The sequence below is a fragment of the Larus michahellis genome, chromosome 1 (genome assembly GCF_964199755.1).
Source record: "Larus michahellis chromosome 1, bLarMic1.1, whole genome shotgun sequence".
In the NCBI taxonomy this organism is placed as follows: domain Eukaryota; kingdom Metazoa; phylum Chordata; class Aves; order Charadriiformes; family Laridae; genus Larus; species Larus michahellis.
In genome coordinates this window covers 211485890-211499660 of record NC_133896.1, presented here as the reverse complement: position 1 = coordinate 211499660, position 13771 = coordinate 211485890, and the positions used below count along the sequence as shown (strand labels likewise).

Here is a 13771-nt window from a genome sequence, read left to right as displayed (position 1 = left end):
CATACCTTAATTTAAGCATGTACTTAAGTATCTGCCAGCTTAGCACCAGAGGGCCCAGTGCCATCGCTGAGCTCCAAACAGAGGCAGAGGTGGAAGAAATTTAGACCCATCACATAGCACGAGCCTATGGGAGAACGGGCAGAAACCACCACCACTGCTGGGGCATATAGCGGCATTGATTTTTTTGAAGCAAGCCTCCCCCACTGCAGTCTATTTAAAAATTAATGCTGCAATATGGTTTTCAGTGTTTAAATGACCAACTTAATTTTGGGAGCTCATACATTTGTGATAACTCCAGGGATGGAAATATTTCATAATCATAACGCGGTGTCCTTCTTGGTTGAATAGTGAATTCCATAGAGCAAACTGCTTGTCTGCTACTTTGCTGAAACCCTACCAGCTACACTGTATTGATACAATATAATAAGGCTGTTATTTATTCAGCTGTTTCTAATAAAGCAACTCATCCATCGATTTTGAGAGGTTGGCCATTTTTTTCGTTGCGTGCTCTTGCTTTTAAGACAATTGGAGCAAAGTGAGATGCGGGTTGATGGCTTTTTTTTCGTTCCTTTGAAAAGATTACGTGTGCCAAAACCAGTGTCACCATTTCCTCTTTCCTATGTAGCATCTATCTGTGAAAAGCAAGATTTAACAATTTTAAGCGTAGCGAGGCCATTGCTGAAGAGAATTCCAGAGTTTATTTCTTTTTTTTCAAGGAATACAATGGAGATTCAACTAGTTTTGTGAAATTTAAAGGATTAAACATAGGTAAAGAAAGACTTCCGTATCGTGCCAGAAATATAGTTGTTAAATGGTAAAAGGCAAGCATATGTTCTTCCATCCGGGCAGTTAATGTGAAACTTTGCATGGTTTAGTTAAGTGTATATTATACATTTTAATGCATTACTGCTACATGGCTTATGCTGGATAAGTCTGAAGCTTGGATATGATCCCAGTTATGGCTAGAGTTGAAACGAGTAATATTTTAATTAAATATACCGTTTTACACAAACGAACCTGAAATGTAACTCGGCAAACGAAATATTTCCCCAGATAGATTAGTAGGCAGCGTGCTGCATCCATGGTGTGTGACTGCAGATGGACTGTGTGAGCCTAAGGTGGTCTCAGAAGAACCATTTGATCATTTTATTACCTATGTTGATACACAAATATGGATGTTAGCCAAACATCTTAGCCAGGCTAATATTCTGATATAATTTACAATATGTGTTTGGCTCCATTTTGCTCATTGAACGAAACCGTTGAAATGTAACAGATTGCATCAGCTTTTGGAGCCTTCTCTGTTCTTTGTACTTCTTTGCCCATTTTATACAGGTGAGGGATTTTGTGTCAGTAAGAGCATGCATGCTTAAGTATGCATTAACCTCACTGTCCTAGTAGTTATAACGAGACATAGTGTAACTAAGCCCAGAAAGCTCTGAGGTGGTGGGAATTTTCTGCCTGGCTGGGATGAAGCAGCACCTCTCTGCTTTCCTGGTGCAGAGGGTCTCTGCTGGTGCTGTGGGCTGCGCTGGCGAGGGGTTGCGGAGTTTGTGTCTCTCTGCCATGAGATGGAGTATAGCTCAACTGCTGAGATGGAGTAACCCAAGCTCTCTGCTGTGTTACATCACACAGGTGGAGAAAAAAGCAGTGCCACAAATTCTGTCCTGAACTGATAGTCTGATGCTACCAACCCTCCATCAGACCAGTCATCCCGCTGACGTTATTGTGTGGATAACTGCTGAGCCTGGGCAACAGCATTGGCCTTTCATTGGATTTCCGTACTATTTGCTTGCATGTACCTCATTTAGTAAGAACTTAACTTGAAGTTCAGCTTTTCTTGGTACCAAGGTCCAGGCCATGGTCGAAGAGCCCTGTTTGAGGACTGAACAGTGTCCCTGACAGCACTGCTGTTAGAGGGAATCACGGGGACACCAGGAATTAATTGCTGAATCAAAGATCCGTGGTTGAATTCTCCATGCTTAGGAGTGGAGACATTGTTTTGCCCTGTTGAGTGGAGGACCCTTCTCCTCCCTGTCTGGCCAGCCTAGCTGCTAAATTGGCAGGACAGGAGCCCTTTGCAGCCCCCATTTCTCGTGGTCTGTTCCTGCTCTTCCTCTTCCTCCTCCTCCTCTAGGCACGGAGCCATCAGGGGACAAATTTTTCCTCCCTGCCCTGCTGCAGCAAGGCTTGTGACCATCTGATTAATGAACGTATTTTTATGATCCCATTGCTAGGGGTATCTGGGCAAGTCACAGACTTTAATGTATGTATCCGTAAAGCGGTGGTGTGAGGTAGGGAAATGACGTTATCCCTCTTTTACTGACGGAGACCTGAAGCTAATGACTTGCTTGAGATCCCAGAGGAAGAGTGTTGCAGAGTGTGGATTCCCATGCCTATCTATCATATCTTAGGCTAGTATTGTAGGCGTTGGACCATCCTTTCCATCCTTTACTCTAGCCTTAGGTGGAGGTTACTAGTGCTTTTTTAATAAAAGGAAGGAAACATAGCCTTTCAGACAATATATATTTACTGTGTATGTCGGATCGTCTGCTGGTAAAAAGAAATAAAAGTGGATGAGAAAGATCTATAAAACATATTTTAATGGCAAATCTTTTAGATCATCGTTTCCTGTATACAAATGGTGTAATATTTATCCCAGGTGCTCATATGTGGTGTTGTATTTATAAAGGTAATTGGAAAAGCATGTTCTGTGAGTAGGGGTAATAGACACGCAGGCAGTAGGTCCTTCAGGGTATAAGTAGTCTTAGGGGAGGTATATGTATATTATACACAATCAGTAGAACAGTTTCCATAGGAAAAAGCCTTTTGAATAAGAAGCAAGTTAACTGCTTATCCGATGATGGCTGTTTTTCACAGTGTAATATGTTGGCATGTATTTTTCTGTTTGATTTGTATTCCTGTTGAGCCAGACCACACTTTCTGAGCAGCGCCTTTGAGCTTTGTGGACTATTTTGTTGCAGGGGGAGAAAAGAAAAGATTGCTCCATCTCTGGAGAGAAACCATCTCAGTTTGTCAGGGCATCTTGTTTACTGAGATTCCCCTGAGCAGACACTTTAATAAGCCCAATTTCAATCTACAGAAATAGTTTACAGATGAGTTTTGAGTCCTGCAAGAAAAGATTTTTTTAATGAAAAATGACCCAGACTTATTTTTCTGTACATCCATTAGCCTTTTTTGATTGAGCTGTAGGACTACAAGCAACATCCGTCCCTCAAGCATGTTGTATTAGATCTCATTTCTTCTTAGTTTCATTACATCCTACAGGTCAAGGACTTTAAAATAGCTAGCTGCCTATCACAGGGGCTAATTCTTGCCATTCTGACTCCTTCTACTTGTGTATCCCTCTACACCCCTCATGTCTCGCAGAGTAAGTGGGTAGCTGGCATTTATAGGGAGCTTGTCATGTGCTTAGTATCTCCGTGTCCATCCCATCCAAGCGATTGCAGAGCGGTGGAGTGGTGTGGTTCACACCCCGACTGCCCAGTGTGACTTGGCCTGAGGTTACAGCCCAGTTCAAATTCAACAGGTCAAGAGACTGAGGTCTGGAAAGGAGAAAGAAGTCCAGAGGTCATCAGAACTCAAGATTTTACCCTTAGCTTTTCTCCAGGTAGTTTTGTGAACCTCGAAGGACAGTAAAATGCTGATAAAGCACAGTCTGCTCCTGTAGATTAACAGTATCCCATTTACCTTCAAGCCACATGAGAGACCCTGGCAGAGAGGAGTTTGAGCACCAGTTCAGACACATGCCAAGGGATGGCTCTAGCTAACCCAGTTTTAAATGAGTTTTCATGCCAGAAATGGCAAAAAAATTTCCAAAGACAGGTGGACACAATGCAGCATGACATCTGCATTAGTCATACCAGTTTAGTGGGGCCAGCAGAGCTCTGGGGGCTTCTTGCATTGACAGCTATGGCAGCTCTGCTGTGCTGGAGGAGAGCAGTAGGGTTGTGTTTCGGATAAACGAGTGAGAGTACAATGTGTGCTGCAGGGGAGGATGAAAAAGGACACAGCGCCTGAACTTTTCAGGGGGATAAATAATGGGGCAGAACTGTCTTGAGATGGGGTTTGCAGAAATAAATACTTCCTAGAGCATGACATAAAGGTAAAATAATTGCAAGAGCTTTTGGAGAGCCTGAATCCAATTAACGTGTCATAAGAAATTATTTCCAGCCTTGTCAGCCATTTTAAACCTATCTGCCATCTGTTAAAGAAACCTAAAATCTTTGGGTAAACTGTTAATCAGGAAGGCAGCACTCCACACCTATTCCCTCACTCTGCACTTTGCCTGTCCCAGCAGGCTGGCATAGATTTTCCCTTTATGAGGACTTCAGATGGGTGAGGGGCAGGAGGGAGAGTGAGAAATCCTAACAATCCCTCTAAAGCCATGAACCCAGCATAAATATCAGGAAAGGAAGAAAAGCGGGAGCCATCCTATGACATCTGTGAGGTGCACACAGAGCAGGTAGTGTAGCATCCTTGGAAAATAAATGACTTCTGGTCAACCAGAATCTTACTGTTGTACTTCGAGAAACTGAACTTATGATACTCGGCGACACATCCACAGGTCGCTGAGATGCTCCAAAAGGTTAGAGAGGCACAGGGTGTGTGTATAAGCAGAGCACCTGACATCTCCAGCTGAAAGCAGTGGCCATTGACTTGGTCACAAGCCTCTCTCAAACACTCAGAGGTGGTCCCTTGCCCTGACTGTCCTTTTGGTAGCATCAGGCACTGGGAGCAGACTGGCAGCACATGGGTGGATGGTGGGACTTGCCCAGAGAGACGCGGCTGCTCAACGTGGGTCCTCCAGTCCATGCCCTGTTCAGTGAGACATCGTTATCCCAGTCCTCGCCTGTGTTCTGCACCTATATTTTTTTATATATTGTCAGTTTCCCTGTCAGTAACTGTCTTTGGGTAAATTCTAAGTAGGCTGGTATTTACAACTTCTTTTTTTTTCTTTGCTGATGATAAAGGTGCAGCTTTTTGCTATTTTAGTGTCCTGTAGGAGAGCAGCTTTAACACTGTGTGGAGACTGTCTAGAAGTGCTCTGTGTTTCCAGATTCCCCGTGAGAGCATATTATGAGTCGTGTGAGTGCCTGAAGCGCTTTGATTTCTGTTTTCCTCCCGCAGATTGTCGATGGCAAACTGTGGTTCCAGTTGGACTGCGGAAGTGGCCCGGGAATCCTGGGAATTTCTGGCAGGGCCGTTAATGATGGAAGCTGGCATTCGGTCTTCCTGGAGCTGAATCGCAATTTCACCAGCTTGTCCCTGGACGACAGCTACGTGGAGCGCCGCAAAGCCCCCCTCTATTTCCAGACCCTCAGCACAGATAGCTCCGTCTACTTCGGCGCCCAGGTCCAAGTGGATAACGTCCGCAGCCTGACCGACAAGAGAACGACGCAGGTCTTGAGCGGCTTTCAGGGCTGCCTGGATTCAGTCGTCCTAAATAACAACGAACTGCCGCTCCAAAACAAGCGCAGCAGCTTCGCCGAAGTGGTTGGCCTGACCGAATTAAAGCTTGGCTGCGTCCTCTACCCCGATGCCTGCGAGAGGCATCCCTGCCAGAACGGCGGCACCTGTACCAGCGTGCCATCTGGTGGTAAATATTTTGCATTACTTTATGGGTTCCTCCCACCCCCTCCCCGTTTTCCTCTACAATTTATTGCCAGAGATGGTTTTATGCAGCAACATGCTTGAAAAATCTCGTGAACTCTATAAAACTCTGATAGGTATTGCAAATTGCGTAAAAGCTGTTTGCTCTATAAATAACGGTGAAATGGTGCCCCTTCTCATTGCATTAGTGTTCCAGGAGGAAATTGATTTATTGGCTGTTAGGATAATCCTATTTCTATAGAAACCAATAGAATTACAATTACTGTAATGCTCAGCTGGATTTTTCAGGATCCATTTGCAGCATCGAGGGCTGTACACAAAGATGGTGATTTCAAACGTCCATCACAGATGCAATGGCACTGTTGCCTTTCTCTGTTTCTGAAGCTATCACAAATAATTACTGAGCTATCCACAAACACCTTGGTCCTTTTGCAAGTGAGTAATTTGATTACATGTCTGCATGGAAATTTGCAAGTCCGCCCCATTGTAAACCTCCCAGAAGTGTATTTTACAGCTTCCTCGGAGGCCCGAGTGCTTCAAGGTCTAAGTAATAATATCCAAAGTTTAGAGGGCATTGATTTAAACTGTGCTCGTGGTGGAGTTTCCTATCTGGTGGTTGTATGGTGGCTTGTGTGATTTGGTGCCAGTGACTTAACTACCCAGTAATGTAACACACAAGTTACCAGACCATAAGAACAGTCAGCATCTTAGGAGGGAAAAAAAGCAAATGGCATACACGCAGGAGACTTTTCCTCTAGGGCTATTCTCTCTCTGTCGCGTACAGGTTTCCCTTCCAGTTCCCCATATTGTATTAGATGGAGCATTGCTCACTTTTTCTGGCAGACTAAAACTTCCTTCTAAAAGAAGGAAGCTCAACAGAGAGGTTTTCTGCAAGTTCAGAGCTTTCCATCCACTTATTGTCAGTGGTTTTGGCCATGGTTCCCTAGGGAAGTTCCCACTAAACTCTTTTTTTACGGAGCGTTTAACCACCGTCCAGGGCTTTCTGCTTTAATGTGTCCATGCTGTTCCCTTGCACCCATAATTGTTATTTCTGCTTTTCATTGTTTTAAGCCTTGTTCTCAGATTTCCTTTCTGAACCCCCTCTCCCACATAGGTTTTTCTGAACTTTAGGAACTTCCTAAACTTGAGAACCGTTTAGTTTTCGAGGCTGAAATCTGTTGAGACCTGAGCGAGACCAAAGTTTCTCATTCGGATAACCCTGCCTGTATAGAGTAAGCCCTGGCAGTGAGGATTTGCTGGTGCTGACATGTCTCAGCTATCTCCTCTGGATCCTGGGCTTTGATTCAGCCACCTCCCATGCCAGGGCAAAGGGTGCATCGAGGGTGCTGTCGGCTTTGCTCCGTGGAAGGAGATGGGAGGACAGTTGGGAGGAATGAAGCGCAGCACCGGCAAGCCAGGATGTGATGTGCAGCACGAGGACAAGTGTTGCTGCATGTGTGTGTTGGTACGGGTCTTTATTTACCAAGGGAAGGAAAGCAAAGGAAGGCTGCGCAACAAGGGCAAAAGAAAATCATTCTGAGGCAGAAGAATGCTGCAGCCGCTGAGAGAATTGCTAAGCAAGATTATTTAAATCCCTAGGAAATGCGGCTGTAATATGTACATGAACATAACACGGCTTTGATTCAGACTCCATACTTAATAAATGAGGTTAACCATTCACCTAGCATCCTAGGAAGCATGAGAACAGCCCTTCTATTGATTTTATTTGAGTCTATTTACTGTATTGCTCAGCAATCTCGTGATGAGTAAATTGAAACCTTTCTAACGAAATGCTTTACAGTAATTCATTTTTTCCCAGCGCCACGTGCATGCCAATTCAAACTGAGGGGAGACGTGGGGTGGGGGAGAAACAGGCGGCGCTGAAGATCGGACCCTTTTTATTACTGGAGTGGCACGCACCGTTTTCACGTCAACATAATTCTCTGCTGGAACGCAGTCGCAGAACTGATTTAACTCGCCTGCGTTCCTGCCTCGGCGAGGGGGCACGTGCCCTGCGGGGATGTTTCGACTGCCTGCCGTTAAAAAATCTGTTTGCTGTTTTTACTGCCTCAGCAGTGTATGTAAATAAAGGATTGTTATAAAGCCATAATTCCAGCGCAATGGGCCCTGACTGTACGTCAGGGGTTGTGCAGCCCAGCCCACAAGGAGAAGGCATGGGCGTTTTTGTTTCCACCGGGCAAAGCGATTCTGTCGTTAGTGTCCTACATATGCAAAAAGAGCACGTAAATAAATTCCATAGAGTGGAGAGCCCAACAGCCTTGCCAATGCTAGCTGCGGAGCCACAAATTGCAACGTGCATTTAAGAATCGCCAGACGTTGTATTCACTGACATAGACGTTAGCAGCTGACTTCCATTTAAAATAGAAAAAAAAATATAATAACTCTTCACTGTTTTATCTTAAGAAAGAGAATGGCAGCTTTTTTCTTTTTCGGTGGGGGGAAGCATTCAAGAATATACCATGCAAAGGTCCTTTTCCCAATCCCAGGGCATTCTGTAGCATCGGGATCTCTTGACTAACATTTTCTATGACATTATCCTCCTATTAAAGTTTCTGGAGAATAATGTTCCTTTTCCTAAGCAGAGAGCATTTGGCATAATTATAGGGTTTGTTTTAATAAATAAATCCTCTAATTTGAATTTTACAGAGCAGATTTCATATACTGTTAACATCCTTTTTCTTACAAAAAACCCTACTGTGCTTTACAAGGAAATTAGGAGAGAGAAAAAGAAAGCTCAGATTTATAGCTAACTTTAAAAGAAAACAGTCAAGCAAAGGTTACCCAACATTATAACATGAAAGAGTTGCTGGCTACATGCCAGAATTCAAAGGGGCCGTGTCTGATTCACATATAATTTGCATAAATTGATCATCTAAAACACAGACCTCCATAATGGTATTCCTGTTGTGAGATCTTCCTTTCAATAGAAATGCCTACTGCCCTGTTCACCATTAATAAGAAGCTGCCTCTGATTACCTTCCACCTCATCCTGTGGGTTTGGGAACGGGGTGATGTTACATCCCTGTTTTGGGAATTGCTGGAGGGATGCTTTGTATGCACTAGGAGTGTGCCCGCGCTGCTGCTGCGAGGGTTCGCAGGGGGAAATTCGCAGCCTCTTCGAAGGGCCTGGCTCAGGCCATTTTGAAACCTGACAAACAGCATGACTCTCAGAAACAGCTTGGCTCTTTGGACTGAAATTTCCCACGAAAATTCAACCAAGTGTTTAAAGTGTGGTTAAGCTATAAGCTGCTGAATAGGAGGTCTTAAAATGGGAAATGTCACACAACCTTAATAATAGAGTGGCATTAGCAGGTCTGCCAATAGTTAATGTATGTTTATCTGCATGAATAAGAACATGAGCAATCGCAGCAATAGAAGGCTTTACTGAAATCAAATCCGAACGCTGCGCCAAGCTTTTCAACCACAGAGAGAAAACTCATGCTTGTAAAGCCTGCAATTATAAGTATATTTACTTCCTTTTAATTTGATCAGTCCTATATACATCTGGCTTTGATTGAAGTACATGGCTTACATGAGTGCGCAATTTTATTTGAACATGAAGCATTTGAGCAGAAATATCTACTGAATCAAGGACTGCGGGCAGAGTGAGAAGACAGAAAGTCATTGTTTCCCCCTATCCTCATTTTTTCTTCTTTTCTCTTTTCCCTTCATTTTTATGAATGGAGATAAAATCCAAAAAAGGGAAAAACGCAACCTGGCACTTAGCTGGTGGTTTTAATACGTGTTTAAAGCATGTTGGCAACATTAACACATGGGTGTTTTTCAGGATTAGGTAGTTCATAAGAAAGACATTAGGGAAAAATAAGTGTATTAATACCGTAGTCATGAACTGACTTGGTCATACTTATGTTCTCGATCTTCCTTTTCCACACACACAAACAAACCAGCATGCTGTACTGTGAGCATACCAAATGCGCGTCAGTTAATTTTTAAAAGCTTTTTAGAAATTTTGGGGGTCTTAATCTTTTTTATAGCTATGCTTTTAGACATCTGGGTTTAAATTCCCACTTTAAAAGCGCATACCAATCCTTTCATAGAAGGCGCCAGGTTAACAAAGACTGAGGCTCATTTTCATCCCAGCTAGAGGCAAGAGGCACGGCAAGAGTCAGTCATCTGTTTGAAGACGGATAGGTTAAATCTGAAGTGGCAGGAATATGTGTGGTTGAAGAACACACGGTTCTTGAAGGTGGCCTGGTAAGTCTATAAACATACCAAAATACAAATTGTATTTGTATTTGGATCTGGGAGACCTGGGACTTCTTCACCTTCAGTTCTTCTCACTGGTTAACTTGCCATAAAACGCTGTGTGAGCAGGACCAAGGGCAGGCCTGTTTCTGGATATCGAGTTTGTCAGGTCTAGCTGCACAGCAGGGAAAGAAACTGCACGGGGAGATCAAATGCAAAAGCCAAAGCACGTAACAGATAAAAGCCAGCTCCTCTTGCATGTGATAGATAGAAACAGGAGCATACACATGTTCTGAAAAAGAATTGGCAGCAGTTCGGAGCATCCTCTTTAATAAAGCCAAGTAAACCTGAGGATAGACAGACATTCAGATGCTCAGGCTGGGAACGCTACCAACAGAGATGTTCGCTGCATAAAGGCGTCCCATCTGCTGATGGCACCGTGCCTGCCTTTTGACACTGTCTCTGCTTATTAAGTGCCAAGCAAACATAGGTATAGGCAGGAAGCCTTTGTGGCGTCCTCGCTTGCAGCACGTTGCTCTTCGGTAAGGTCTGGGCTGAAAAACCTCTGGATAGGGACATGCCAACAAGGCAGGAAGAGAAGCTGTTGGAGTCAAAGTGAGAAGGTGAGACTCAGATACATAGAGGGGACTCAGATTAGTGGAGGAGCTTGAGAGAAGCCCTTTAAAACAACCAGAAAGCCCAAGACTATGAGTAGGCAGAAGAAAGGTTGGACTCGATGATCCCAAGGGTCTTTTCCAACCTAAATGATTCTATGATTCTATGAAAGCTATGTCCAAATAAATGTTTTAGATCACGAATGAGCTTTGACATGAATCTTCTGATCATCCTCTCTCACTGTGATTCCTGTTTGGAGAGGTGGGGTCTTGAAGGGCAGGATCAGGCTTCCCTCTGGACGCTGCTGAGCTGGAAGACGTGCACCAGGATTGCAACTAAAGTGATCCTAAGGCCATGAAATGGTGCACTGAGGGTGCATCCTCAGCAGCAACTGGTTTGCTCCACAGACCCACCGCCGTTGCTCTGCAGGGCTTGCTTATGTAGATATAGCCTAAAAGGGCTATGTCATTGCTCATCGCTTGTTGTTGCTCCTAGGCCAGCTGTTGCGGCACGTGCTGAGGGGGCTGTGGTCCCACCCCCGCCATGTTGCAGATGTGTTTACCAGAGCTTTCTGTCTTTTTCCACTGTTTGCCTCTGAAGCAAGGCAGTGGTGACGTCACAAAATTTCCTGCCGTGGAGAATGCACATCAACATTTTCCAGTGTCAGTGTGCAAAATGAAATATTTATATCTCTTGGAGGGAACTCAGATGGACTGTATGATCTTAAATGTTGATGAATTTCCAAGACTTCCAGTGCCTTCATCACGAACAGGAGCAAGCCCTAGGCTGCTTGAAAGGGTCTTTCCATCCCCTGCTGAGAGAACAGGGCACTTAGTCCTGTCTTCGGCTCTGTTGTCCTTGGGTGCAGGAAGTTTGCTTATTATTCTTGTGCTAAACAGGTGGGAAGAAATGCATGATACATTACTGGAATATTAAATTAAAAGTGTTAGAAAAATTCTTTGTGAGACCCAAGATGCGCAAGGATTGCATTTTGTCCGTGGCCGTGTGGCTGCAGTGTGCAGTAGCGAGCAAAATTACGGCCTGAGAGGTTTGGAAAAGCATAAAAGGTCTGGCAAGTCTGCTGGCCGAGTCGATATGTGCTGTGTACTGAGCCGTCGTACCAGCTCTTCACTTCCCTACTCCATGAATTTCGACATATGCTTTGCTGTGTTGGAGACCTCCTGGGTGAATGCTCTGCAGCTCTGAGCACGTGTGTCACGGGAAAGTTCTCTGTCTTCTGCCAGGGGCTCAGAGTTGGCAGGTGTATGGCAGGGCTTCCAATGGGAGGAAAAGTGGCGGTAAATATCTTGGTTTATTGCCTTTTTTATTTCTAGCTTGGATCCCTGGACTTAGAATCTATGCTGAATACTTCAGTCTTCTAATATCTGACTGTGTTCCACCATCATTAAATCAAATTCAGTCAAAAATGTAGGCTTTCAGAAGCAGACTTTATATTTTGGTCTTGTTCATACGTTGTCCAATAGTGCTCTGACCCACCTGGAGCATTCAGTTTTGTCTCCTCTTAGTATAAAATGTTAATTGAAGTTAGCGCATCTTTAGTATAAACAATAGGCAAAAATAATAGTGAACAAATCCATGTTTCTTTTATGCTTGGTGATATTTTTTTTTTCCTTCTTTTTTTACCAAATCAGTATTTGGTAAATTTTTGGTAAATTTGGTAAATTTTTTACCAATTTGGTAAATTGGTAAAAAAAAAATCAGAAATACTGATTTGGTAAAATCAGTATTTCTCAAGTTTTCTGCAGTGAATAAATGTAACAGAATATGTTACAGACTGGGAACCGAGAACTTAATCAGCTGAAACAAATACAAGACGTGAAAAGAAAGGGATTCAAAGGCTTTGTCTTACAAATGACTGACAACTAGTAACTTAGGTACAGAAAGTTGGTTTTTAAAGTCACTTTGAAGTTATGTAGGTTTAAAATATCAGATAACAAATAGAAGAATATTCTGCTATTATATAAGGCAACAGATTTGTTTATGAATAAAATGCTTTATATTTGAATTGAACATTTTCATTTCAGTTAAACTCATGGAGATCATAAAAAATACATAAAACATTACTGCAAATTTTTGAACTATAGATGTCACTGTTCGGTCATAAAATGAAGCACTGAAACAGCCTTATTTATTCATGCTGTGATTTCTACTTACAGTATTTCTAGATCAGCTACTTTGCCAAGTAACAATAAATCTTCCATAGGAATGGTATCAAAATGCAATGCCTGGTGCAGTCGCAGTTTTGTAATTCTTCAGACCCAGATCTCTACAGGTCCAGAAAGTTGTTCACATTGTCTGAATGAGATATGTTTAAGACACCAAAAATATAATCCCATCCTGCTGATGCTGACCAAACATGCTTTCTAGGAATCCCCAAAGTTGAATCTTTTTCTGTTCTTAACTCTGCAACCTTGAAAACAGCAGCGCTTCTATCTCCCTTCTTGTAGCAGGACAACAAAACAGCGTGATATTTGAGTATCTATTTCCTTCATCTTCAATTAAATAGGACTGGACTCTTGACTGAATACACCAGCAAGTCCGGTTCCAAGTTTGTTCTCTAAAGCCTGTCCTCCAGAAAGAATTTGATTAGAGTAACTGAACAAGGCGAATTGAACCGCATAGGACATAAAAGATGTGGGAGTCTTAATGCAGAATTGCTTTTGCATCATGCCTCCTCTGGGCTTTTCCATAGCATTTCCATGGAATTCTTTTCCTTGTAACTGTGATGGAAATTCCCACCTTGTTTCCTAGAACAGTGACTTTTAAAATACTTTTTTTTTTTTTAGATGTATAGATATAGAAAGTTTTTTAAAATATGTTTAAAAAGATCACCATTGAGAGACGATATTTCAGCTACATCAGCTTGATCTCCAATAATCTTGACACTGAATTGAGTTGCCTTCAACCGTTTCAGCTCTAACTCCAGCAGTACTGATGGCAGGAAGGTTCCTTGTTCCAGTTGTTTAATACACTATATTCAATAAGTATGTGAACCCCATAACTGGAGCTTGACCCTTGCCTACACATCCATTTGGGGCATTTGGATTGTGTAAGTAGTTTCTTTAAAAATCGGCCAAAGTTTTTTACAGATGTCCAGGAAAATTTTCCTAGTTCAACATCTCTCATCTAGGAGTCTTTCCATCCCAGGGACTGCCGACATGTTTCTTGCTCTTTCCGAATGAAAAAGCACTCAGATTTCAATATCCAGTACACAACATAAAGAGATGCACTGCCTCACTGGATTTCTTTGTGACCTTAAATAAAGTTTTTATTA

The 13771-nt window shown here is 42.9% G+C and overlaps 1 protein-coding gene across 9 annotated transcripts in view; it reads left to right on the top strand.

Moving 5' to 3' along the window:
• The window catches only part of FAT3 (FAT atypical cadherin 3), a 427575-nt gene that overhangs the window by 395031 nt on the left and 18773 nt on the right, over positions 1-13771 (top strand). For all 9 annotated transcript variants that reach the window (XM_074571548.1, XM_074571528.1, XM_074571541.1 and 6 more), the window contains one exon: positions 5152-5620. In XM_074571548.1, the coding sequence (XP_074427649.1) occupies positions 5152-5620 (469 nt within the window). The remainder of the gene's footprint in view (positions 1-5151; positions 5621-13771) is intronic.